Source organism: Pyrgilauda ruficollis, unplaced genomic scaffold, assembly GCF_017590135.1.
Source record: "Pyrgilauda ruficollis isolate IOZ18807 unplaced genomic scaffold, ASM1759013v1 scaffold94, whole genome shotgun sequence".
In the NCBI taxonomy this organism is placed as follows: domain Eukaryota; kingdom Metazoa; phylum Chordata; class Aves; order Passeriformes; family Passeridae; genus Pyrgilauda; species Pyrgilauda ruficollis.
Window position 1 is genome coordinate 606,086 of NW_024531488.1, and position 26,609 is coordinate 632,694.

Here is a 26,609-nt window from a genome sequence, read left to right on the forward strand (position 1 = left end):
ACTGAAGATTCAGTAAACTGGGGTAGTATTTCTGCTTACAGTATAGCCTTTTTTCCATCTAAGAGACTCAAAAAATTCTTCAGGAAGAAGGGGTGTATGTAAGACCAAGCCAAACTTGTTCAGAGTTTCACTGTTCTGGAGCAGCACCGCTTTGCAGACATCATGTCCATTAAAAACAAACCTGAAGAAAAGGGAATATGGGAAAAGCAGATATGAACCTTGAGAACAAGGTTCCTGCCTCTGTCATACAGAGATATCTCCACAATGTGGGCAATTGAATTTCTGTTAGTTAACCAATAAAAAAACCTTTCCATTTCATATTATGTTTGGCACAGACAGAGTCCTCATCTCGGTCTGCACCTCAGATTTCTGAGCAGCTCTGCAGCTGTCCTTATGGTGATTGGCACTCCAGCCTCAGTATGCTGGAGATCTGTCAGTGCTGACCCAACACTGGGGTTTGGAGAAAACAGCTGGAGACTGAGAAAGTGTGGTCACTACTGTGGTATCTTACAGTGAAAAAACCCTATCCCAGTGCCCCTCAAAGACTCCACTACACAGTTCTGTTCCTTGCAATATAAGTTGAGTTTAGGTTCCAGGTCTGGAACAAACATGACCTTACTAGACATGGGTGCTTTGAGTGGATCAGTGGACAGCTAACAGCTTCTGCAGAGCTTTCTTGCTCCTAAATGCTGAACCAGAACACTGGTTTTAGATGCTTAAGACTTGCTTGTCTGGAGTGATTCAAGAAGGAAAGGGAGTGACAGTTTTCTGCAGTATCATTGAACCCGTTTACACCTATGGATAATGATGACGAGCCAACAGGTGTCAAAATTAAGGGCTATGAGCTCGCCTTGTGAGATTTCAGATTTACATTTGAAGTGCATTTTGTATCTGGTCTTGTTAAACCTCATAAGATCCCGATGGGCTCACTTTTCAATCTTGTCTTGGTCCCACTTAATGGTATCCCATTCGTCTGCTGTGTCAGCTGCACCACTCAGCTTGGTGCCTTCCAGGCCATTCTGTCATTCCATTATTCTATGTGTGCTGGTTTTAACACCCAACTGGGAGCTAAACTCCAAATATGCCAATTTTACCCACCCCTTCTGATAATGGAGAAACAATAAGGAGAGATTATTTGATGAAAATAACAATTTACTAAAATCGCAATAACCACAGCAATATCAATAGTAAAAAGTATACAAAAAGGAGGTGGCTTACCCACAAAGGAACATTCACTGCCAGGAACAAAGGGAAATGCTTCTCAAAGATAGCACCGGGAGTGATCTCCAAACAAAGGCAATATGTTGAGGAGAGCTTCCACAGCTAGTGTTCTCCCCCACCCTTCCACCCAGCCCAAAAAGAGTGGAAAGCAGGGACGAAACAAAACCTGGAAGCTCATTCATCTGGAAAAAGGAATTGTGCACCTGCTGGCTAAACTCAGTCCTCTGCACTTGCTTGAACTGCCACCTCTAACTCTCTTCTCCCTGGAGCTGTCCACTTCAACACTGCAGCTCCCTTAGTAGAGCTGCAGAGGTAAAATGGGAGGAAGGAAAAAAACAGGTGGGCAGTAGAATAGACCAAGTCCACCATGGTTTAAGGGGACAGTCCACTCTGCTTTTGTGACCAAGGCAAGAGTGGCGAATTCCCAGTTTCTGGCCCAGTTGTTTTCCTGCAGAAGCTGTGCTCCCCAGGCATGATGTGGGTGGTATCGAATAAACAATGCTAAAAACTCCACCCCCATTTCTTTTTAACTGGGACATTATGAAAATGTTTTAAATGTTGTCACATTATACAGAGTACACCAGAAATTATATTTCAGAGACAAATGAAAATGCTTCAATCTGAAAAAAAAGTAAAAATTTGAAATAGAGTTGAAGTGATTTTGTTAAAATGAGATTATAAGAGTAAGCTTCATAAACTTTCTTCATCTCTCTCTTTTTGATATTTTCTTCTGCCAAAGACTTTAAAACTTTGGAAATTTTTTGCAGTTCTAAAAAATGGGAAGTGTTATACCTTCATCTCCATGTGAAATATGATTCTGTGCCTATTTATAATGATTTATATTCCAGTTCTGCACAGGGGTAGCAGATTTGTGCTTCTTTGGCTCTTTCAGTATCTTACTGAGTTCAGAATCATATCTGTACCTGATCTGTCTTCCTTTCCAAATCCATTTAGGAGCAAATTCATTAAAGACCGGGAGAAACAGGGAATCTTACAATATATCCTCCAATTCACCAAAATATTGTTTACTATTCAGCCCTCTGGGAGAAGAGCACTTTGCACCTAGATGTTTAGAAAATTTGCCTCTTAACAAAAAAAAAAAAAATTGTTTACCAGCTAAGAAGCATCTCTTAGGTTTTTTGCCCAGTAGTTAGAATGCTTCACTACTCTTGTTCAGCTACATAGAAGTTTCAGTCAGTTTAGTTTCAGAGCTTAGTCAGATAGATCAGTTTGGTGACCATGTAAATATATTTAAAGTACGTTTAACAGTCAGCTTTAGCTTTTGTATTTCCTTACAGAGTTCATGGGGACACAATGCACATATAGATTAATTCATGCAGTAATTATGTTCTAAATTATCTTAATATTGTCTGGCCTATAAAACAACATATGGAAGAAATATTTTTCAAGAGCAAGCTTAGAAAGTTTGGTTCTTATTTCATGTTATCTTTAAAATTAACACATTTTCTCAACTTTAAATAGAAAATAAGACCTGGTAAATATAAATTTAATGTAAATATGTGGATGCTTTGTTTTTCAGGAACACCACAGTGATATTGTAGGATTGTTAGTTCCTGTAAACTGAAATAATTCCTGGGAATTATTTCATCCTTGAATAAACATAATATAATACAACTATACACTATGTATGTGTAGATCTGTTGAAAATGTTTATTTACAAACACTACTTCTAAAGAGATTAGGTCTTCTCTACATCCACTGTCCTTCTTTTTCCTTTGGCCAGGCAATATTTCCCTATTTATTTTTAAAGAAATCATGCCCTCTGTGTAAAAAAAAAGGAGATTACAAGGCTTTCTCAAGGATATATGAGTGAAACTGCCAACAGTCTCTAGCAGCAGTAGAGTAGTTAGCTCTGGTGTTTCTGTCTTTACATTGCTTTTCTCTGAGAGTGCCTCTAGGACCTGGGAGTTAGAAGTATAAAAAACAATTTAACAAGAACATACACAACAAGAAGTTTTATTGTGCTATAGTTGCATGGTTTAATTCTTCTTCCTAGGGGTCCAAGAAATTGGAAGGTCTAAGTAAATTTCCATTAAGGTAAGAGAAGGCAAAAAAGCTTTTAGTGATGCTGGTGTTACTTTGCTGTGAAAGGCACTGGCATTTAGTGAATACGAATTTAATTACACTTAAAAGATTTGGGCTTGTTTCAATTCTTTGTAAATTATGAACTGAAGCTGTAGATCTCACAGTTCTAAATGATCACTAACATTATCTGAAAACTAATGGTGTTTGGAAGACATTGCATTGCAATTGCCATACGTAATTCCAAGGGCTCAATTCTGTCTCCTCAGCCCAAGTTCTCAGAGGGAGTAGATCTGAACAAAGATTACAAAGCCTCATGCTGTCCCCCTTGGGATGGAAGCATGCAGATGCCTCCAGTAGTTCCATGGATGGCTAGTTCTGCTAAACTGTAGAACCTTCAGGAGTGCAGTTAGGTAATCTCCTAAATTTGCTGGTTTGGATGCTCTCAGAGTGGTCAGCTAGAATTAATCTTTAGTAAATAACTAAATAAATAAATACCTTAAACTAGTGCAAGACAAAACACTGAGGACTGGATGATATTGAGACCTTTGTAGTACAAAACAGGATGGATGCTTATTTATGTTGTAATATGGCCTTTCTATTTAAACAGTTCTGTGAAGCTGTAAAATCCAGTTACCTGTCTGAGTCTTTTCAGTAACGTCTGTGCCTTTATAGACACACAGACAAAGTAGTGGGTTTCTAACACACTCTGAAGGCAGCAAGGTCTATAGAAGTTCATTTACCTTTATAGGTTACTGGTAGGGTGAGCGTGCACTTTACAGGTCTCTGAAGACTTATGAAGCAAGACTAACATAATTTCAGTCTTAGCTAGCACTAGCACTTCAGTCTTATTTGAGACTAATGATAAGTCCAGGAAACATCCAGAAAGTAACTGATTACATCCCTCTGTCTCAGGGAAGCATTCCATCACTTGCACTTGCACTAAGCCTGGCACCAAATTTCAGTGCTTGTTATAAATAATAGTAATATAGAAAGAGTGCAACAGTAACCTGATGCTACTGGACTGTGCTACAGCCTCTTAAAATCAGAATAAACTTTAGTTGCTGTAGTCAAAAGTAATGGAGTAGAATACAGTAGAAGATAATTGAATAAGATAGAATAGAATTGGAAGGGACCTACAGTGGTCATCTAGTTGACAAGTTCAGGGCTGACCAACAGTTCCAGCATATTATTAAGGGCATTGTCCAAATGCCTCATAAATACTGAGAGGCTTGGGGCATTCACAACCTCCTCAGAAAGCCTGTTTGACTATCCTCTTGATAAAGAAGGACATTCTGAAGTTCAGTGTGAACCCCCTTTGATGCCATTCTGAATAGTTCTGACGCATCCTGAATCCTAGTGGAAAGAGATCAGCACCTTCATGTCCTTGTCCCCTCCTCAGGAGGCTGTAGAGAGCAATGAGGTTACACCTCAGCCTACTACTCTCCAAGCCAAAGTGCTCAGCCCCACTTCACAAGCCATGCCTTCCAGGCTATCCCCCAGCTTTGTTGGCCTCCTCTGGATGAATTCAAGGACCTTTGCATCCTTCTTAAATTGTGGGGCCCAGACCTGCAGAGAGAACTCTAAATGAGGCTTACCAAAGCTGAGTATGGTGAGCTAACCACTCCTTTGTCTGGCTGATTATGCAGTATTTGAGGTACTCCAGGATGCATTTTGGCCTCATGGTTGCCCATATACATGGCTGACTCACGCTTAGCTTAATGTCAGCCAGCACCCACAGGTTGCTGTGTGCAGGACTGCTTTCCAGCCATTTCACTCCCATTTTACACTTGTGCCTGGTGTTACTTAATCACCAGTGCAGAATACAGCATTTCAACTTTAAATTTCATCCCATTAACCATAGCTTGGGTCTATCCAGATGCATCTGCAAGGCCTTTGGTCTCTCAAGAGGATCAACAGTTTGGTATCTCCCAGTTTGGTATCATCAGCAAACATGCTAATGGAGCATTTAAATCCCATATCCAGACTGTTGTTAAATATATTGAACAGAGCTGGTCCTAGGACTGGGCCCTGAGGAAAAGGACTGTTGACTGGCCACCAGCCAGATGTAACCCAGTTCACTACAACTGAGCTCACCTGTGCTGTGGAGGTGTGCCAATTCAGCTGGAATTGCCATTCAGAGAGAAGGCAGCATGAAAATTACTCTACTACTGATATACTCATTAGTCTTAGACAAACCAATTCCTGTTTAATTTATGATAAACTGAATTGATTTAACTGAATGTTTTGGTAATTTTGTTACACTAGATGTAAGTTACTCTTCCCAAAATAAAGCTGTTGATGGACCACCCACACAGACTGGTGTTAATATCCTAGATCAAATTTTCCCTATTAGGTGAATTAATTGAAATTGTTGCTGTTTTCTATCATTATCAGTATTTTCTTTGTAGTCTACTTTCAAATTTTCTCAGGTTTTGTTTTCTAATATTCTAAATATTCTTGGAATTTGTGAGTGACTTATTTCCAATTCTGTTCAAGTCTTTACTGCTGAGCTCTCAAGTTTCCTGCATGTGTATTCTTATAGATGCAAATTGAGAAATCTGAGGGGTTTTTTAAGGTGAAAGTTTTCAAGTGTTGCTCCATCCTCTTTGGTGATATCATTTACCTCTATTTGGAAAGCCAAGCCTGTTTCATGAGGTCACTTTTGAGTTTTAACTTGAAATGACAGTAGGCTCAATTGTCCCTTTTCTGCTCATCATTGAGGAACTTGAAACTAAATTATGAAGTATCTTACAAGACTTGCAATGGACTAGTAGGTAAAATTCCAAATGAGCTGGAGGGGCATTCTCCCAAAGACAAGGAGACTGAATGTTAGTTTGTAGGTGAGTGAAACTGAAGTTTCAAGTTAAATATGAAAAATGAAAGCAGACATATTGATGACTCTGGAAAGAAAGATTTATTTTTCAGATTGTGAATGCCATGTCTCTTCAGTATTTACATTTCTGTTGTGTACTCAAGGGAAGAGTAAGAAGCATTTTTATTACACCATACCATTTCCATGTTTCTTTCTTGTACTTTTTGCTCTCATTTGACAGAACAGGAAAGCTATTCCTGTTGTATAGTCCAATGCTGTGAATGTCCTTTTTATAATTTAATTATGTAAGTAACCAAGTCTAGTGTGTTTTACAGTATATTTCCTTAAGCAAACTAAATGGAATGCCATTTAATGATTTTTATACTTGCCGTTTGAGGACAAGTTTGGATATAGATTGATATAGAGTTGCCTGAAGTACTGCATATAAATTAAAGATTAAAAAGGTAGATATAGTCAGACTAAGCAGCTCAGTTATAAACTTTGGTTATGTAGTAACTGCCTCAAGGATACTTCATCTACTTCATATCATATGTCCTTCTTTTGAAAGATGATCAGTGGGTTCAAGTAACATTTCAGCACAGAGGAAATTGCATAATTTATAGACTTTCCAAAATGAAAAACAGGAAACCAGTTTCATTAAATTAAGTCTTCCACTCTTTTTTTTTTCTTTTCTGCTCTTACAGATTGGAACATTGAAGGACTACTACCACTTCTACCATAGTAAAACAATTAAAAGGTCAGTTCTCTCAAGCAGAGGTACCCACAGCTTCATTTCAATGGAACCAAAGGTAAGAAAATCCATGCATGTGTCTGAGGAAAAAGCCTTTGCATTTTTTATATGAAATACTATACCAGAGGACATTCACCTGAATGGCATATAGCATTGCAAGAATTACCCTATCTGTTTTCTAAGGTTCTACTTCTCATTAAAACAAAGTGAAGAAGATATCATGGTATTAAGTATATGCTATTCTTGGAACATGAGGTGCACGATTACTCCTAGATGAGTACTTGAATTTTGATAATGCACTAATTACTGTGCTGTGCTTCTCTGCAAAGCCACACACGTAAGATTTATGTCTGCAGATTCCTTCTATGAAGCAACCAACTTTAAAAATTAAAAAATGGGCAATGTGGGATGATACACTGTTCAGATGAAAGTTTCTCGTGCTTTTTTTCTTGTCTTCTTCTGGACTTGGTCTACGAGGGATTAAAAAGAGTACTCTTTTCTGTGCTCCTTTTGGTAGTTAAACTGATCTTAATTTTAAGATCTGCATGAAAAATTGTGCCATTTTTTTTGTAGCATTCACTATAATAGGTAACTGTCAATACAATTTAATTACTGGTTTATAGTTAAGTATAATATCTTCATGTATCCTACCCAGAACACATTTTTGTTTGAATCCTTTAATTTCAGTGATTAGTAGCTTATTCACTGACTGCAGAATTGGACTGCTTCTGGTTTTCTTTAAGAAAAAAAGTTTGGTGGAGATCCCATTAGCTTTTTTATGATGTTCATGCAATGAAGTCTTGCCAACAAACCCCGTGGCCCCTGGTGTGGTAATAACAGAGTCAAGCTTTTTTAAATTATTAGTTGATGAATGTTCTCTATGAAGGATTTGTCAGATTTTACTTAACAAATCATTTATGAGAAGCAAAAGTTAGTGGTGAAAGAGTTTGAACATTGTACAAATTGAGCATCATATAGGAATGCTTCTGTCATCTGGAAAACTGTGTTTAGGTCTGAAGTTCCTCTTGAGGATGGGACAAGACTCAGAATGTACAAAAAACTGTGCTCAATCCTCTGTTGATAAGCCTGAACTGCTTAACCCTTTGAGAGCACCAGCAGCTCTGCTGAGCAGTGTACACTGGGGGTTAGTATAAAAGTGGTCAGGGTCCAAATCTCTGTTCCCATGAGTACTGAGACCCACCACTCAAAAGCAAGCATATAGAATAGGTAAAAATGCAAAAGGAAGGTAAGTGTTCACATCTGTATCAGTCCATGCTCTTTCCGTATGCACAGAGATGGAGCGATTAACACACAAATGCGTAAGTTTGCATGCATGTACCACCATAAACTGTGGTGTTACACCCAGCTTCCAGATACCCCACCTGCATGTCTGGCAGGCAGTCCAGGCTACTTTGGCTAGAATAGTGACAGATTCTAAGGCAGAACACAGCAGAAGATTAAAATTATAATGTATTATGCCGTTGAGGTCTTGTCTTCAATCTGTACTGCTTTTGGTATAGAATTTCTAAATTTCAGAACTGTTATGTATCACTTCAATATTGAGAAGCTCTAGTGAGGGTTGCACAAGGTACTCAACGCTGTTTATGATTCTGTACCCAAAGAGAAGCTGATGTTATAATACCTAGCTCTGGCAAGAAGTGTTTGTATGATTCACTTTTTAACTGCTTCACTGAGCCTGGGTTTGGGAGCTCTTATGTTGCTGCAGACATGCCAGTAAATGGACATGTATTTGTAGCATAAAGACCACATTGTCTTCAGTGTGTATAGCATTTAATGATTATTAAAGCAGACTGGCAATTTAATTATTCTATATAAGCTAGTTCTTTTAAAACAAAAGGTTTAATATTGTATAAGACACCTTGCATTCCTGTGAGAATTTTTGAAAGTACTGCACACTACTGTACTTATGAGTGGAATGGTATCTAATGCCAATATTTACTGCAGTTAGTCAGCATGGGTATTTGGGAACAAAGAAACACTGAGGTTTGTTTGCTTTCTAAATAATTTAATGGTAATTCACTTAATGCTGAAAAAGCTCTCTCTGTTACATGTACATGGAATTAACTTGTTCTGTGTTGCTTCAAACATGGATCACTAATTTGCTCCTTTACAAGATTTTTAAGGATGGAATTCTGATTGAGTAGCAATTTTTAATGTAATTAGCCTGCATATAATGGAAGAAATTATGAAATTTCTGAATTATTTTCATGAACAGTGTTTGATTTCATTGTGTGAATGCACAATGAAAGATGTAGAACTAATAGAAAATCTTGTTATTGTGGATTGAAATTAATGAATTGCTTTGAAAAACTTTTGTTTGATTTTCTTCTTCTGGAAAGGCCTCTTGATACTGTTATAAACAATATGAATAGATGCAACAGGGAACAATAACTGGGTGTGGCACTTAGTGCTGTGGCCTAGTTGACAAGATGGGGGTTGATCAAAGGTTATACTTGATCATCTTTCAGGTGTTTGTCAGCCTTTTGTGACTCTATGATACACTGAAGACATGCGGATTGCACATTTTGACACTTTCCCCCAGCGTTAGTCTGTATTAACCTCATATCATTTGTATTTAGTTGAAAAGGTAAAGGATATGCAGTATTAACACATTTTTGTCAATTGTCATCCACATCCTTACCTAGCAATGCTACATGTTGTTATTTAGCAAAGAAAAAGATTAAACAGTTTTAGGAAAAGATGCACAAGAAAGGCTGTAATTTCCTTAACACAGATTGTAATGGAGGAAATTTGTAACATAGCTTTATTTGTATAATCTTTCTCAGCCAGTGAATAGTTATGTGGTGGTTTGCATGTCCTAATGGGAAAACACAGAAGTGGAAGAAGTCTGTGAATTTAAAGGAGGTGTCAAAGCCAACTGAATGAAATCTATTAACAGAGGTTTCTGGTCTCCCCAGCTGATATGCTGTTTGTGGTTGGCCTTTGGCAGGGGTCAATGAGGGCACCACACCACAAATCAAGAGCTTTTTTTAGCTTCAGAGTTTGCTCTGCAAAGTTATTTTGGTGATACCACAATGCATGAAACAATGGGAGTAGGAGCAAAAAAGAAGTGGGAAGATGTACAGAATAAGTCCATAGCTGAAAGGTATCATGAAGCTCTAATTCAGATATTAAATAGTTGAGTGTATTGATGGTAGACAATCTGCTGAAACCAGACTAGTACAGCATTTCCAGGGCTGAGAAGAAAGAGCTGAGGTATTCCTCTGGGTTTGCTGCAGTGGTGAAATGTAGAGTCACAAAGTGGGAAATATTGCAAACAAAGATTGAAACCGCAGTCTGAAGACTTTTCATCAAGAAAAATGATAAGGGAAACCAGGTGAAGCTTTTCTATTAGTAAAGAGATTGCAATTGCAATGTGAGAGTTGAAGTGTCTGTGCATGACAATAGTACATGTAATTAAATGGACAACACAACTGGAAAATCTGTCTTTTTGTTCTGAACTGTTACATGGAATGAAGAATTTTTAGTGAAGAGCTGTGATAATCAAATTTGTGATTCATATGGTAAGAACTGTCCCACAGAATAGGTAGCATAAATAATCCTAGAAGATGACTGTTCTTGAGGTAATAGAGGGCAGAGAAAAGATTGATAATATACTCAAATAGATGTATTAAAGTTTGTTCTGTTTTTCTCATGAGGTCCACATAGTCCTCCATCACAACAGAGATCTGATAAAGACATCTGGCCCACAGTGATGCTAAAAGCCATGGAATTAATGGTTTGTTTTCCTGTAAAGTGTGACATCAGCCAACTTTGGAGCATAGTGCATCTTTATCAATTTCTACTAACATGGCATCTCGTATTTTTCTAATTTTAATGAATTTTGGGTAGGTTTATTTGGGGTTTGAATCCTGTTTAACGGGTCATAAAAAATAAAGATTACATAAGATAGAAACAGAAAGACTTTCAGTCTTATTGAAATAAGAAGTAAGGCTACCTTTACCTAAGGAAGATACTCTGCTTGAGCACAATTTTACAGTAGTGTCATGCCTTTGTCAAGTCTACTCCAGGATCAGAATACCTGGGAAAACATTACTCCCAGACACTTATATTTTACGCAGCCTGATCTAACCATACTCAGAGTGTAGCAGTATGATGGAGGAGAAAGTAGTTTCTTTGCTGCATCAAAATAAACAGAACTCATGGTATCAGCATGTAAAATGCTGGCAAGCATTTCGCTGATGATACCAAATGATATGGGCTGTTTTCAGAGGATAGAAAAGTAATGCCAGAAGCCTGTCCTTATTACTGGTAGGACAGTTGTGTTCATGAGAGCGCAAAGGGGAGCAGAATTGTAGTAGCTGTTACTATTTTCAAGCCATCACCATGGACTTAAAGCTTAGAAAAATTAGATGAGAATGTTATTATGGGTAAGGTGGTATTTAGTTGTTAAACCTTAGTGAACAAAAAAGTTTTCGTTAGACATACAGGATAATACAACAGTTAAACAGTGGGACCAGGTAAGTTACTGATGTCTGCATGGTTAGCCATAAAATGTACAAACACACAGGGGCCAAGAATCAGTAAGATGCTACTTGGTTGCAAAATAATAGGAACTGTCATGCTCTTTTCATGTTCAGAGTTTGACTGGAAGTTTAAGTTAGTTCTTAAATAATCCAATATTTACCACTGTGGTGCCTGTTATTAATTACCTGAAAAAGCTTTTACATGAGCAATCCTTACATCTTTAACTTAGTAAAAATCAAGAATGGGTTTTGCTATTTTCAAGGAGCCTGTTACTAGGTGAGTTAAAGCATGAAGTGAATCACAATGAATGAGAGGGAATAGCAATATCTCTTTATGCCACCTGCTTCCGGAGTATTAATTAGTTTCATGTAAACATGAGCAAATAGTCCTACAACTTGGATTTTTTTTTTTCAGGGCTTTTTGAAATATGAAGTTGCTGTTCACTGATAAGAATTCTAGTAGATCCTGCTGGTTATTCTAACTGTTCATTGTGCTGTAAATTTTGTATGAGTTGGTTGGTATTTTGTTTTCTTTATGGTAATTGAACCTGTACTTATAGAGGTGAATATTGTGTTAGTTTTAGTTTAAAGTATATTCATCAGCAGCAAAAATCCCTGGGAAATACATGTTGCTTCAGCAGGAATCAAGAATATGTTTTGCATGATGAGGCTGCATCACACTTATTTTCATTCATCACTCAGTAATGACTATTCAGCAGTTCAGAATGCACCTAGACCTAGAATAAAAACGGAGATAAATCCCAGTGAGTATAGCAATAAAGTAGCTGTATTTTGTAGCAGGTTTTTCACTTATCACAGAATTCTATAATGGTTCGAGTTGGAAGAAACTTTTTGAAAGTCATCTAGTCCAACCTGCCTGCAATGAGCAGGGACATCTTCAACTAGATCAGGTTGCTCAGAGCTCTGTTAGTCCTGACCTTGAATGTTTCAAGGGATGGGGCATCTGCCTGTCCTCTCTAGACAACTTGGTCCAGGGCTTCACCACTCTTGTTGTAAACAATTTCTTCCTTATATCTTATCTGAATCAACCCTCTTTTTAAACTGAAAAGAGTGGTGAAACCCTGGACTAAGTTTCTCCTTGTCGTGTAGCAACAAGACCTCCTAAAAAGTTTGTCCCCATCTTATTTGTCCCCTACACACACTGAAAAGCCTCAGTAAGGTCTCCCTGGAGCCTTCTTTTCCTGAGAATAAACAACTTCACCTCTCTGAGGTTTTCCAAATGGAAGAGGTACTTCAGCTCACGAACCATTTTGTGGCCCTTCTCTGGACTCACAACAAGCCTTCCTGTACTGAGGACCCCAGAGTTGAATGCAGCACTCCAGGTGGGTTCTGCAGCAACCCAATATGTTCAGTGTCCCACCCTTTTTATCAAGTTTTTGCAACATCACAGAAACCCAGTGTTTGACCAGAGTGTTGTTTCTTTCTCAAAAGTAACCCTGGTCAAAATTCTGACCCTTCTCCTTGCCATCCTGAGGTTTATGAGGTTCCTTCCTCATCTCTTTACCGTCTTAAGAAAATAATGATATGAAAATAGTTAAAGAATATAATCCTGCAAAATAATGTTTTCACTTTTTCCAGTGTGTGGGAGAGGAGGATTTAATTCCTCATTTGCTGCATTAATTAGGAAGTCAGCCAGTTAAAACCCCTCAGCTAATCTGCAGTTCTTTTCCAGAAGTTAACAATGAGATTGTCATTACCAAGGAGTTCTGTAAACTGACTTGGCAAGTGAAAGACTAGAATCTAATGTAATTGTTATTTTTAATATACTTGAAATTAGATATATTGAGGGGACAAAGCTCCTTTGAGGCAGATGCCAACAACTGATGAAATCATGATGAAATCATGTGAAATCACGATAAAAGGGAAATCTAGGTGTAGGTAACTGAATACCATAATATATTTCAATAAAAACCTCCATATTTCCCATCAGTGAATATTTTCCTTTTCTAAAACTATATTACACTGAATTCCTACTGGCCATTTTTCTGCTTCTAGTAGAAAACATCAAAAAGTAATTCCACTAGGAAGCTTCACTGACTATTTTTGTTGCTTTAAGTACAAACGGCAAATCAGCTATTAATTAGACATTAATAAAGCTTTTGTTCTTCATAAATAAACCTGTCTCATTGGTGCTACAATTAACTCATTAAATGTTTCTACCTGTTGTAAATAAAGAGAAATTAACATTATATGACAAAATTTGTTGACTGAAGAACAGATACTTCCTCTTACAGAAGCAATGGATTTGGCCAGTAGAGTAAAAAGGGAAGGCGATATATATTCATGCGGTATATTAATGTGATATTTTTTAGATAAAAATTTTTTCATTTTTAGATTACAGTCACCCAAGATTCATCCTTACCCTGGTTTTGTATCCTCCACAGACAGAATGCTGTTCCCTGTGCAGAAAATGAACACCAAATTTTAGGTTGCTCTTCTTCCCAATGAAATGTTGGACCAGCTGTCAGATATCCCATTCCAGTACTCAGCAGTCTTTAGGGCTTGTGGTAGAGCTGCTATTAAGGTCTCTAGACTTCATGGTCAATGAGAAAGATGTTGACTCTAAAGTGACAGGCAAGGACTCAGCAATCTCTCACAGATATAACTAAAACTTTCTGGATCAAGAATAGTGGAAATTGCACAGATTTCAATTGTCTCTTTGATGTATTTGGAACCTTCTGGTTTTAGAGAGGCAAAAGCAAAAGTCCCCACATATATGCAATGACCTGGGCCTTTGAAAGGGACTCATGCTATTAAGAGAAGAAAAAATATATAGTCTATTCTGAATTTTGCAGACCAACATACGTCTCGAGCATGGTGAGTCTCAAAGATTTAAAAACATTGGCTGAATTTTAGCTGGATTTTAGCTTAGAACTCTTCAAACCTTGGGGGATTTTTCGTTTGAGAACATGTTCTTTGACCTCTCTGCACTTGGTGAATTTGGGGTTTGTGGCAATACGACTCTTTGGCTTTTGTTTTGTAGATTGTGTTCTGCTTTTAAAATTATGTGCAACAAAATGCTGAGCAGAGGTTAGGATCAGTGACAGTATTTCCAACCATAGCCTAGATCTTGTTACAGGTGCTTGTTTAGGAACCTTAAAAAATACATAGAAATATCTTTAGGAATAACTGGGGGGAAAACTCCCTTCAGGGCATGCTTTTGCTGTGTAGGGAACAAATATTTCTGAAAGTTGGTGTTATGCAATGCTACATTCACATAGTAAGATGAACATTCTAAAGGTAACATACCTCTCGAATTTCTAGGTTTTGGGGGCAAAGTGGGGAAAAAGGTATTGTATTTTCCCTTCACTGTCACTATGTTTTCCTTCACTGTCACTAGAGGAACCTCAACAAAAACATATTTACGTATCTTAGGAACTAAATGTAGGGTTCATACGTGATAATAGTTACAATTATCTTGCAGACTGCTGGAGCTGCAGTGCTAATCCCAGCAATGGATAAATTCAGAAAAATATATTAATAGACCTAATTACATTTAGGATTTGATATCTTATTTTACAAAATAAAAGTATTTAAGATACAGGTAATTAGTTATCAATACTTCTTTTGGTTCTTTCCTTCCTTATATTTTTTAAGTGCTAGAACAGTCCAGGATACCATAAGTGCACAGCTGACTGTACATCAATGAAATAACAAAAACAAGGAGGAAAAAAAAACTTTGTCCATCTGTTGCTTCATCAGAGGACGTTAGCATCATAGTCATGGAGTTAAAGTTTGGAGAAGTTATTTGAGCAGCATGCACTCCAGTATGGTGCAGCACACTGTGAGAGTCTTCCGCTAGCAACTGATTTGGGCAGGGACTTGTAAAGGTTGCGGCTGCTTTTGCTGAGAGTGCAAAAGGTATATGCAGCATGCAGAATAGCTAACTTATTTAGATATCATTGAGTTGTTCACTTGGTTTGGTTGGAAAGGAAAGGACCTTAAAAGTCACCTCATTCCAGCTCCAGTTTAGATGCTTTCTAAAGTCTCTGCATTCTGGGATAAGATTTTCTTTGCACTTCTCTGTCAGAATGTTTTCTTGCTTAATGGCACATTTGTCTGGTTTGCTCTCCTGTGCAAGCTGGGAATGCTCATCCTCACTCAAAGTGAGACCACTAATGGAAGGACCTACAATGCGTGTGAAGGCAGATCACAGACTTGTGCAGCCTTATTTTATAAGTGCAAATGCAATTTCAAAACAAACACATGAACAAGAAACACAAGGAAAATCCATTTGGAACTTAAAAAGGAAAGGGTGTTACATTCCTCACACAATTCAGGAAGCATTAAAAGGATTTTGCTTAGCCTTAATGAGGGCAAAAGCACTTTAGGTAAATATATGTGTGGGAAATTTAAAGCCTTAAGAAGATGATTTCATCATAGCAGTTATAAACATGTAAAAGCAGAGGGTTGTAAAGAAAAGATATGCTAGTAGGTGTTAATATTTGAGTTTCTTTACAGTTCCAGTAAAGTAGTACTTGCTCCTATTTTTTTTAGCAGCAAAGTGAATTTATAGGTGAAAAATGATAGGACAACTAAATGTTTTTTAAGAAAACCAAAGGGAATTAGTCCTCTAACTTTTAATCTGTATTCTAAGAGCTTGATAGTGAAGACAGCAGCTCTGACAGCTGCAGTGGTCTTGTGTTTCACTAAGTGTGCTTAAGCTGTTGTTAAAGTCAGTTTGCATTGAGTGTTAAGAAAGACAGCAAATTGGTGGTTTGGCTACTGGGCTGTAAAATTGCTAGGTGTCAGAAAGTGTCAGATGAGGAGGAACTGAAGAGATCCTAGTTTTGAGCTGTAGAAAGATGTAACATTCTGGAAGCAGCTGATCCTGCAAGGCCAAATGCCAAAATACCAGTAGAGAGAGAGGGAGAAATTGAAAGAAAACACATTTTGGAAAGGCACATCTCGGAACTCACTGTATAGAAATGTAACAGAACAGCTTCTACACACCATTTCCTGAGGAGATCCAGCTTCCTCTGATGCTGATGATACAGGTTGTATTGCAGGACATTCATAGAAAAATGAATTAAAGTTTTTTTTTTTCTCTCTCTTTCTTGCGCTTGGAAAACATTCTGGCAGCAATGTGTACTCCTGACATAATGGATCAAGATTTTTCTGCATCTGTCTTCCGGCTTCTGACAGACAAGACCATCATGTTTAATTCCAGTGGTCGTTATGTCACCCAACTATTCTAAATGGTGGACAAATAGAAATCATAAGACACATAGATAATTTGTCATATATGGGATTATTGACAGGTTATTGACAGATTATTGAAGGCAGGAAAAGGGAGCTGGAAAGATATCCTCCCCAAAACAAAGCAAAAGAATCTCCCCACTACCCAATTTTTTGTAATCCTTTATTTTAGGGTTATTTTGAAAAGCCAATGTCACTGAAAAGCCACTCATCATCCTTGGCTTATCTGCTTTACTCTTAGCAGATCGTCACCAGTTTTAATGGTTCAGAGGAGGTGCCAGACAGGTGTGTCCTGTTCACAGCTGTGCTTGAATATGTGCAACCTTCATCAGACAACTTTGCTCCTTCCTGCTTCTGACTCAAAGTGTGGCTGGCAGTTGAATAAAAATTTCTTCAAGGGGCAAATGCACACCAAGCGCTATGTATTTTATTCTGTGGAATTGTATTTCTCTTGGATTGTATGAATCCAAGCAATTCCAAATCCATAGAATCCACTTAAAGCAGTTGTATCCATTGGTGTGTTGACTATCACTTATGTAACCTGTGTTTAACCTGCATTATTGTTTGACATTATTTTTCCCTTTTAAAAAAAAATTATTTAATTAGAGAAAGAGTAAATGCTGGCACTCTCATTAGTGCTGAAGTTATATATAAATATCTTTAAAGGCCAGAATATTGGTTGAGCTTTGCTTTTGTAAATGATGAAGATTAAAAATTTCTTTTAAAGTAGCTTTACTAAATTGAGACTCAATTCACTGTTTCATCTATAGCTGTTTTAACAGCTTTGTGTTTATATATACATATATGCACACACACACATACACACAGACCTTTGTATTTATATATATACTTTCTGTTTTATATATAACAACTTTGTGTAATGAAACCAGAATTTCTGGATTCCAAAGTTTTTTTGACTTCCAGGCTGTTCCTGAAAAATGAGTTCTCAAGAATACAAATGCCAATAGACTGTGCAATCATAGTCTGTGCAATCAAAAGTAAATATTTTGATCATCCAGTCAAACCTCTTTTATTAGATGTCATATGGCATCAGAATTAATTTCTCTTTGATGCAGAGTGTAGGTTTTAGAAGTTTTCCAGTTTAAATTAAAAATCTGCCAGTGATACAAAGTGTCCAGAAGTTTTTAAAATGTTCCTGTTTTGCTTTATGGCCAGTTATTTAACTTCAACTTTCAGACACTTCACATTCCTGTAACTATTTGTGAGTTTGAAGAATAACATTGTAGAGCAGTTTGGTGACCTGCATATGTGTTTGGACCTCAAAAATTTCCCTCTCCTCAGCTAAGAAGACATCCAAATACCACTCCCTGGTGGATCTGTTTTTCTCTTCATCATATTTGGGCTTCTTTCCTGGGTCCTTGCTATGCTAATACACTTCCCTTGCCTTACATGAAGGAAACTAGCAGATATTTGCAGCCCTGATCAGTGCAGATGTTTGGTAAACTTGTCATTTTATGAGGCCAGTTACTCTTTGAAGAGATAATCTGAAGAGAAGGTATTTCTCTGTGAGAGACTGAGATACCATCTCTTTCAACTTTCACATCGTTGTAGCAAATAGTGGAAAGGCAATCAGGTGATTTTTAAGCTGTTGTCTGATGCTAATATATGTTTGTTTATGAACTAAAGTCCAGTTTTGCATTTCAACCCTTTCTGCCAGCAGGTAAAGGAACTGAATGAATGATTAGAAATAAAATAATAGTAGTAAGGAAGATTTATGAAAAACATGGCTGTTTTTGAAGCTTCTGAAATGTCTTCCCTCATGAGAGCAGACATCTTCTGCAGCACATCTGAGTTTCTATCAAAGAAAACTTAAGTTTGTGTATTTCAGAAGGTACATGTTTGTACATTTGAAGTTCATCTTGGTTAGAAAAAAAGTTGTTTTATTAGTACAGAGAGTATGCTATAGTGTAATCATATGAAAAAAATCACATGTGTATTAGACCATTTAAAGTCCCTTTATCCTAATGGAAGACAGTGTAGAAATAGTCATAGAGATAGCTATCACATGAAATAAACAAAGGTGGAAGAAATTTTGTGAAGACTGTAGACACCACATTGCAACCCTGTAAGTCATGGAATGACCAGAGACCAAAAAGCTCTAGTATGTGCAATTTATTCCATTAGTCATAGCTATCCATATAACAATCTTTATTTTCTTTCTCTCCAATTATAATACGGCAAGTGTTGTGAATTAGGAATCCATAACAGAGTGGCTGTTGTGGACACTCTTCAATTGCCTGAATGTGCACAGGGACCATCCTAAAGTTGCAAAACAGCCATGTTACCCTTGGTTTATCTTGGGCTTTAAAATAAATAAAAGTAATCAGCTAGTTTGTTAATCAAGCATTACTCCAGCTTTTATGTTATCTGATATTCAGAAATTGAGAGATATAGCCTCATTGGAAGTGCTGTCAACATTTTGTGAGGTGTGCACAGTCACCTTGTGACTGTAGGAAAAGAAACTTTAGTCCTTTTACATTTGCCTGAGAGTTGGACTGCAAGGTTTACTTAGGCTGGCTGCAAGTGTCTCTCACAGGTAGTTTTTGGCAGTTAATTTTGAATGGTGATGGTCTTTTTAATAATGATGTTTAATAGGGGTAGTAATCAATCTTTTAATATCAGTGAAGTTCACTGACAACTGTAAGACTGACTTTGAGGACAGAAAAAGTCAGCTTGTTCCAAAGGTAGCTGCTAGCAATTCCCCTCCATTGACCTGAAGTGGTAGATCAGAGACAAACACAGTGGCCATGAAACAGTGGTGTTCCTGAAAACTCAGTGTTGGGATCAGCCCTGTTTAGTATTTGTCAACAGCCCTGTTGTCTTTGTCAACAGCCTAAGTGAAGGGATCAAGTACACCCTCAGCAAGTTTACAGATGACACCAGGTTGGGTAGGAGTGTTGATCTGCTGGAGAGTGGGAGGGTTCTGCAGAGGGATCTGGACAGCTGGGGCCAACTGTATGAGATTCAACACGGTGAAGTTCTGGGTCCAGCCCTTGGATCACAATAACCCAATGCAGCACTACAGGCTGGGGGAAGAGTGGTTGGAAAGCTGCCTGGTGGGAAGGGATCTGGGGTTGCTGTTTGACAGTGGCTGAACATAAATCAGCAGTGTGCTTTTGGTGGCTAAGAAGGACAGTGGCATCCCTCGTTTATATCAAGAACAGTGCGGCCAGCAAGACCAGAGAAGTAACTGATGAGGCTGTACCCAAATTTTGTGTTCAGTTCTGGGTCCTTCACTTTTGTAGAGACACTGAGGTGCTGGAGCAAGGCCTGAGATGGGCAATGAAACCGGTAAAGGCTCTAGAGAGTAGGTCATATGAGGAGCAGCTGAGTGAGCTGGGGTTGTATAGCTGGCAGAAAAGCAGACTAAAGATCTTACTGTTCCATATCACTGCATGAAAGGATGAAGGTTGGGCTTTTCTCCCAGGTAACAAATAACAGGATGAGTGGAAATGGTCTCAAGTTGTGCCAAAGGAGATTTAGATTACATATTTAAAAAAAGAAAATATGGAAAAGTTCGTAAAGCATTGGAGCAGACAGCCCAGAGTAATGGAGTCACCATCCCTAGAGATGTTCATAGCCCCTCTGGATATGGCACTAAAGGACATGATTTAATGTTGAATGCAGTGGTAGTGCTGGGTTGATGATTGGACTTGATTATTTCAAAAGTCTCTTCCAACATTATGATTCTAAATAAGAGCAATAATCAAGTTGTACTACAAAGGCATCTGAAATTCCAAGGAACTAGGGAAATGGGGTGCTGTAAAAAATGACACTGATACTTCCATAAAGTGCAAAACTCAACAAAACTCTAAAACTGAAGCTTAGTATAAGCATTTTGGCTCAATTCTGAATTTTAAATACTACTTCTAAGTATATGCTACAAACAGGGTAAGTTTGGAAAAAATACTTTATCCGTTTCCTATGATTAAGGATAGAAAATAGCAAGACAGGCACAATCAAATAAACCCAAATGGGATAAAGTTTTCCTGTGGTTTAAAGTATTCTGATGAGAAAACTGCTTAATTTGATATTTAGTATATGTTCTGTGACTGAATTTTTCCATGTCAGACTTATGTGAAAAATTTACTTGTTGACAAAACAACATTAAGTGAAAGTGCTGGAAATAGGCTGAGTTATTTGTGATACTTCCTTACATTCTATTAAGGGGGGTTTGGTCAGTGAACAGTCTACTCAGGAGATGTATTTACTTTGGTAAGTCCAGTATACCACTGATGGATATTACATATTACTTAATTATGGAATACTTTTTCTAAATGGCTGTTGAAACCATGGGAAACTCTTGGCTGAATCAACACTTTTGGAATTACACATTGGAATTACACATTTGGAATTATAATTTTTGACATTTGAATGTAACCCTGTGGTAGAGATTTGTCTTCCTAAGATCTCACAAAGGAGTTAAGGCCACCATAAAGTAACACATGCAGAAGTCTGAAGGACTTAAATGATTTATGACATGAGTTGAAGGACTAACCTAAGGAAAGAAAAATATCACATCAGAAATTTCTACAGGTTTTTTAATATATAGAATAATTGCTACAGTAATACAGACATGAAATCCAAGATAGTTCAGCTGTCTAGGATGCCAGATGTTAGATTCCAAAACTAATGAAATTAGCTCAGAGTTTTATCCTCTAGTGAGCACTGGATCAGCCTTTTGATTTATTAAGAATGTGAAATTTTAGGGTGTTGTGACACAAAATTTTACATTTGGAGTGATATTAATACTAATCTTCCCACTGTATTGAAATGATGAAAAGGTGATTGCATTGTCTTAAGACTTGGTGTTTCTAGATATTAACATTGTATTCAATGGTGTAAGCAGAGCTTTAGGTACTGTACCAAACAGACCTGTCAATTAGAGGTCTCTTAAAATTGTGTTCAAAATCGTGAATGTGTAGGTCTTGAGTTGTTCCAAGGTGAGGTATATGATCTGTGGCTAAAAAATATAAACTACCTTGTATAAACATAGGAGTTGCTTTTAAGCTCATGCTGCAAAGACTTTTCCTCACTATTCCAAGGCTGAGTTATTTTAGAAATAGAACCAGAACATCTAAGCTGGTTAGGCCACTTCAGATCTGAGGAAGGGAAAAATCCCCAACTGCTTTAGAGGCTTGTTCTTTGCTTATGAAATCTGGGGCTGGTGCTGCTGGAAGCCACTGTCCAGGAGCCCAAGCTCCCTAACATTTGTTCTCCACACTCCCACAAAGCTGCTGGGTGATTTTGAGCTGCTTTATGGTCAGCTGTGGTACAATACACTAGAAGGGCGGAGGTTGGGCAGTGGCTGTAGCCACATTCATCATCAGTTACTACAGCTGAGTCTGCGAGTAGAAAACCTGTCAAGATTTCCCCAAGGAAAGAAAATGTGAGTCCTTTTGCCTTGGATTGTTCCCTGGTTTTCCAGCCGTACAGAGATCCTGGCCAGCAACAGATATCCTGAGCTTCTCCAGAATTTCATTGTGATGCTTTTGCCCTTTCCAGCAGCTCTGGTTGCTATTAAACTGCCTCGGTACAGAGCCTGTCTTCCTTCATCACTAGCCCTTTTCTCTACACAATTTATTCCTTTACAGTGTTGTTCATAAAGGAAGAAGACTTTTTTCCTCATCATTTTAGGCTGATGTGTATGGATTTATGTGAAGAGCATGTAGCTGTAGGGGTGGGAACACTACAAGGGAAAGGCTTCAAAGGACTTCAAAGGACTTCAAAGGACGCTTCAGTCCCATTAAAATCCATACTGTGGATTCTTGTACCTCATGGAAGTGGAACTGTGGCTATGCTACTACAATTCATCACAAATACATAGCAAAGCAGATAGAAACCACTTAAATCATACCAGGACAGACTGGCTTTTCTGTGGCTATGAGGTGGAAAAATGTGCATTGAATTTCAGCTTCGGTCCATGGGAGACACTGCAGCTTGGCCTGCTGTTGTGCAAGATGTGTTTCTTTGGGGTTAAGTGGTAATATCAAGGATTATCTGCTGTCTTTTCTCCTCTGCTTGTTTGGTTTCTGCTCAGCATGTATTAACATCTGTGTCTTGTTTCATCTTGGTTTTTTTTCCAGAATCTGTAACATAATTTTGGCAACTGCTTTGATTGTGGATTGTCATTGACCCTTGCTGAAGAAACATTTCCTTTATCAGCAAGAATGCATCACATAGCACTTGTTATCTAACTTTAGACCCCTACCTTTGTGAAAAGGTATCTGCAGTAATTTTCCATGGTCTTTCCATGGTCAACATCTACTTTACCAATTATCTTCATCTATTTTTATGGTGAAAAGAGGCTGTTGCTATTGTGATTCAAAGAATAATAGGCTAAGAAAATAGCTGGGGTTTTAATTATGATCCAAAAAATGACATAAAATTCCTCTTAAGGTGAGAAGTCCAATTTTTGGGGGGTCTCACTTTTGTGACTGCACATAATTAGCAAGCAATAGTGTTGATCATCTCTCCTGCACTCCTGAGTAATGGTTTGGATCTCTTGTTCACTAAGCTGGGTATGGCCCTTGGATATTAGCATGTCCTCCTCACTTTACCCTAAATCATTGACCTTTTGGTTTCATTACAAGGCGAAGTGCAAAAACAGAATGTTGTCAAATGATACACTTAAGTAGAACTGGTAGCACGGGACTTAATTAATGACAGGATAACTAAGATGCTTACTTGTTTTGTTAGAAACATAGAATCATAGAATCATTTGGGTTGGAAGGGACATTAAAGATCATCTCATTCCAACTCTCCAGGGCCTCCAGGGACACCTTCCACTTGACCAGGCTGCTCAGAGCCCAATCCAACGTGGCCTTGAGCACTTCTGCAGATGGGGGCATCCACAACTTCTCTGGGCAAACAGTTCAGTGCCTCGCCACCCTCAGAGTAAAAAACATTCACCTTATCTAGTATCCCATCTAAATCTACTCTCTTCCTGTTTAAACCATTACCCCACATCCTATCACTAGACTGATTCCCTGATAATGAGACCTTCCCCATCCTTCCCCTAGGTCCCCTAGGAACAGGAACAGGAAGGTTGCCATAAGATCTCCCCAAACACCTTTTCTAGGCTAAACAATCCCAGCTGTCTCAGCTCTTCCTCATAGCAGAGATTCTCCAGCCATCTGACCATCTTTGTGGCCTTCCTCTGCCTGTCTTATTCTGGGGACCCCAGAGGTGGTTGCAGCCCTCCAGAGAGTAAAGTAGAGAACTATCTTTTGATATAGCCCAGCATACAGCTGGCTTTTTGGGATGTGCATGTGAGTTGCTGGGTCATGTCTAGTTTTTCATGCACCCATATTCAAAGCTGTTCTCAATCCACTCATTAAACCTGTATTGAGGTTTAGGATTATCCTGACCCAGGTGCAGGACCTCACACTTGGTCTTGCTCTCCTCACAAGTCTGTCAATGTCCCTCTGGACAGCATCCTGCTAGGACAGGAACTGTTGGAGCAGTTTTTTTTCCTGTGGCCTGTTCTGGGACAGCACAGTATCATATTTTGTCTCAGAGAGTGCTATCCTCACTTTTGTCCTTTTGTAGCAGGGTCTTTCAGAACTCACATGTACAAGTGTTGAGGGTGCTTAGGCACATAAAGAATGAAGTGTAGCAAATGCAGCATGAGACATTCAAACTGGGAGGGAGGGTGCTTGCCTAGAGCAATCCGTCTGGCAGATAAACTCTGAGTAATAGTGCTGATTTGCTGTTCAGTGCCCATTTTCCATGGGAATGAGGTGGCCCCTTGTGCTCATCTGTTTACTGGGTGTTTCCTTCCATGTGCTTTGTGTGGGTTTTCTCTCTCTTTTTCTTTTTAATCTGCAGTGTTCTTGTGGCACCTCCTCTCCTGTTATCTGAGGAGGAATTTGCAGTTTCTTCTTACAAGTGTAGGACAGATGGAGGTGAAGGAGGCAGTGCAAGGGTTATAGTTACAGTTTCAATTAGGAGCAGCACCTGAAGGATCTCTTTTTCACAGACTCCAGATCCACACCTTCACACTGAATTTTGTCATAAAAGTCACAGATTCTGGTATGAAATTTATAACTTACTTCAGAATTAGAAATTTTTTTCATCCCAAGGATGTTTTTCCTCAAAATGGAAAGGATTACACCTTCAGTTTGCCTGTAACTTCTGCTGTATAGTAATGGGATTTTCACTTATTGGAGTTGACCCATTTTTTATAATTTTGAAATATTTATTCAAGCAGACCCTGTCATTGTATATTTGAAAAATTTATCTTTCACAACAAAGTTTGTATGTTAAAAATCATGATGCTTTGATAAATTGGTGGGATTTTTTCCCAGCATGTAAGTTTTTTTTCCATTTATCAAACTTGTTATCTTCACAGTTTATAACTCTGGGTGAGGGAGATCTTACTGCAGCATACCTACATGGGTTTTTTTTCCCCCAAGAATTCTATCGAATCTATGAGGCTAAAAATGGTAGAAAGTAGTTTTGATTCATTTCATCAAGAGATAAAATTTAATTTCCAATTCTGTCACTTAAAGAGAGAAAAAGAGTGCTTGAATTAGCTCAGACAGTTTTATTGCCATAGCAGTATTCCATGCAGGTCTGTGAAGAAGAGCTGGATCATGCAGAAAACGATGCTGTGAGTCCTGAATTGAGGAGACTGAAAAGGGTAGTTTTTAAAAATAGTTTGGTCTCCAGTCTGGCTTGGCTTTGATTTCTAGACACCTAGGAAATGGAACTTTTGAGGCTGAGGTCAATGGGAAAATGTCTTTTGTTACCTCTTAGTAAGTGTGACTTCATGGAAATGTTAAAATGCACTTCATTGTTTGCATAGCCTCACCTTTTGGCAAGAAACGAGAATCTGTACAATTAATTAATCCAGAAATTATTTTTATGCAAATGTGCTCCTTTAATGCAGAATCAAACAAATCCAAAATATGCCGGCATTCTACGGTAATTTGTGGATGAATACCCATAAAATACTCAAAGGTAATATGTGTTACAATACTAATATAATTTCCGAGTCTTCACCTTTTTTTCATTAATATAACCTAGTGATTTTACAAAGAAGAGTAAACTATTTCATTTAAGTAGCAGTGATATTTTCTGTAAACAAAATTGTATGCATTGACTTGTCAGATAAGTATATTGTCTTCCAATGATGTTTAAATTAAGTCCTAAAAGGTTGTATCAGTGTAACCTGAGAATAAAAACAATTCATCAGCAGATCTCAATGTAAGGGATTTGCTAAACACTATCCAGGCAAAGCTATAAGTAGGACTGTGATCAGGCATGTCAGGATGTTTCAGGTTACTCTGTCTAGCATCCTGCACTGTCTCCCTCATAGCAGTGTGTAGTCACTGATTGAGAGTGGTTAGTTTGACTTCCCCCTTTCACTCATGTGGTTACCTGTACTATACAGAATGAGTCCTAATGTTTTACACCAGGTTTGTCTAGTTTGAAGAAAAGGAGACTGAGAGGCAACCTCATTGCCCTGTACAGCTTCCTGAGGAGGGGATGGAGAGAGGGAGATGCTGATCTCTTCTTCTTGGTATCCAGTGATGGGGCATGTGGAAGTAGTTCAGAGTTGCATCAGGGGAAGTTCACAGTGGATTTCAAGAACCATTTTTTTACCAAGAGGTTGGTCAAAGAGATCAGTCTTCCTAGAGACGTGCTTGATGCACCAGGCCTGTAAGTGTTAAAGACACATTTGGACAAGGCCCTCAATACTGTGCTTTAACTTTTGTTCATCCCTGAATTGATCAGGCAGTTGGACTAGATGATCATGGTAGTTCCATTACAACTGAAATATACTGTATGAGTCTAGTCTATTCCATCTAGACACTTGCATTCCATCATTAAAGAACTACCTGCACTATCTTCCCATATGCATACTTAGGCAAATGTGTTGTTTGCCCACATCTTTATTTGTATGAAATTAAACAGCTATTTTACTTAGAGCAATTCTATGCATACATAAAATTATCTTTAAGTCTTTAAGGGAAGACAAGTTATGTTTCTTTTACTGGGTTTGAGTCTAATCATTCAAGCACAC

The 26,609-nt window shown here is 38.1% G+C and overlaps 1 protein-coding gene across 4 annotated transcripts in view; it reads left to right on the forward strand.

Moving 5' to 3' along the window:
• Positions 1-26,609, forward strand: part of PCSK5 (proprotein convertase subtilisin/kexin type 5) — a 224,994-nt gene that overhangs the window by 17,562 nt on the left and 180,823 nt on the right. For all 4 annotated transcript variants that reach the window (XM_041489485.1, XM_041489484.1, XM_041489486.1 and 1 more), the window contains exon 2: positions 6,784-6,888. In XM_041489485.1, coding sequence (XP_041345419.1) covers positions 6,784-6,888 — 105 coding nt within the window. The remainder of the gene's footprint in view (positions 1-6,783; positions 6,889-26,609) is intronic.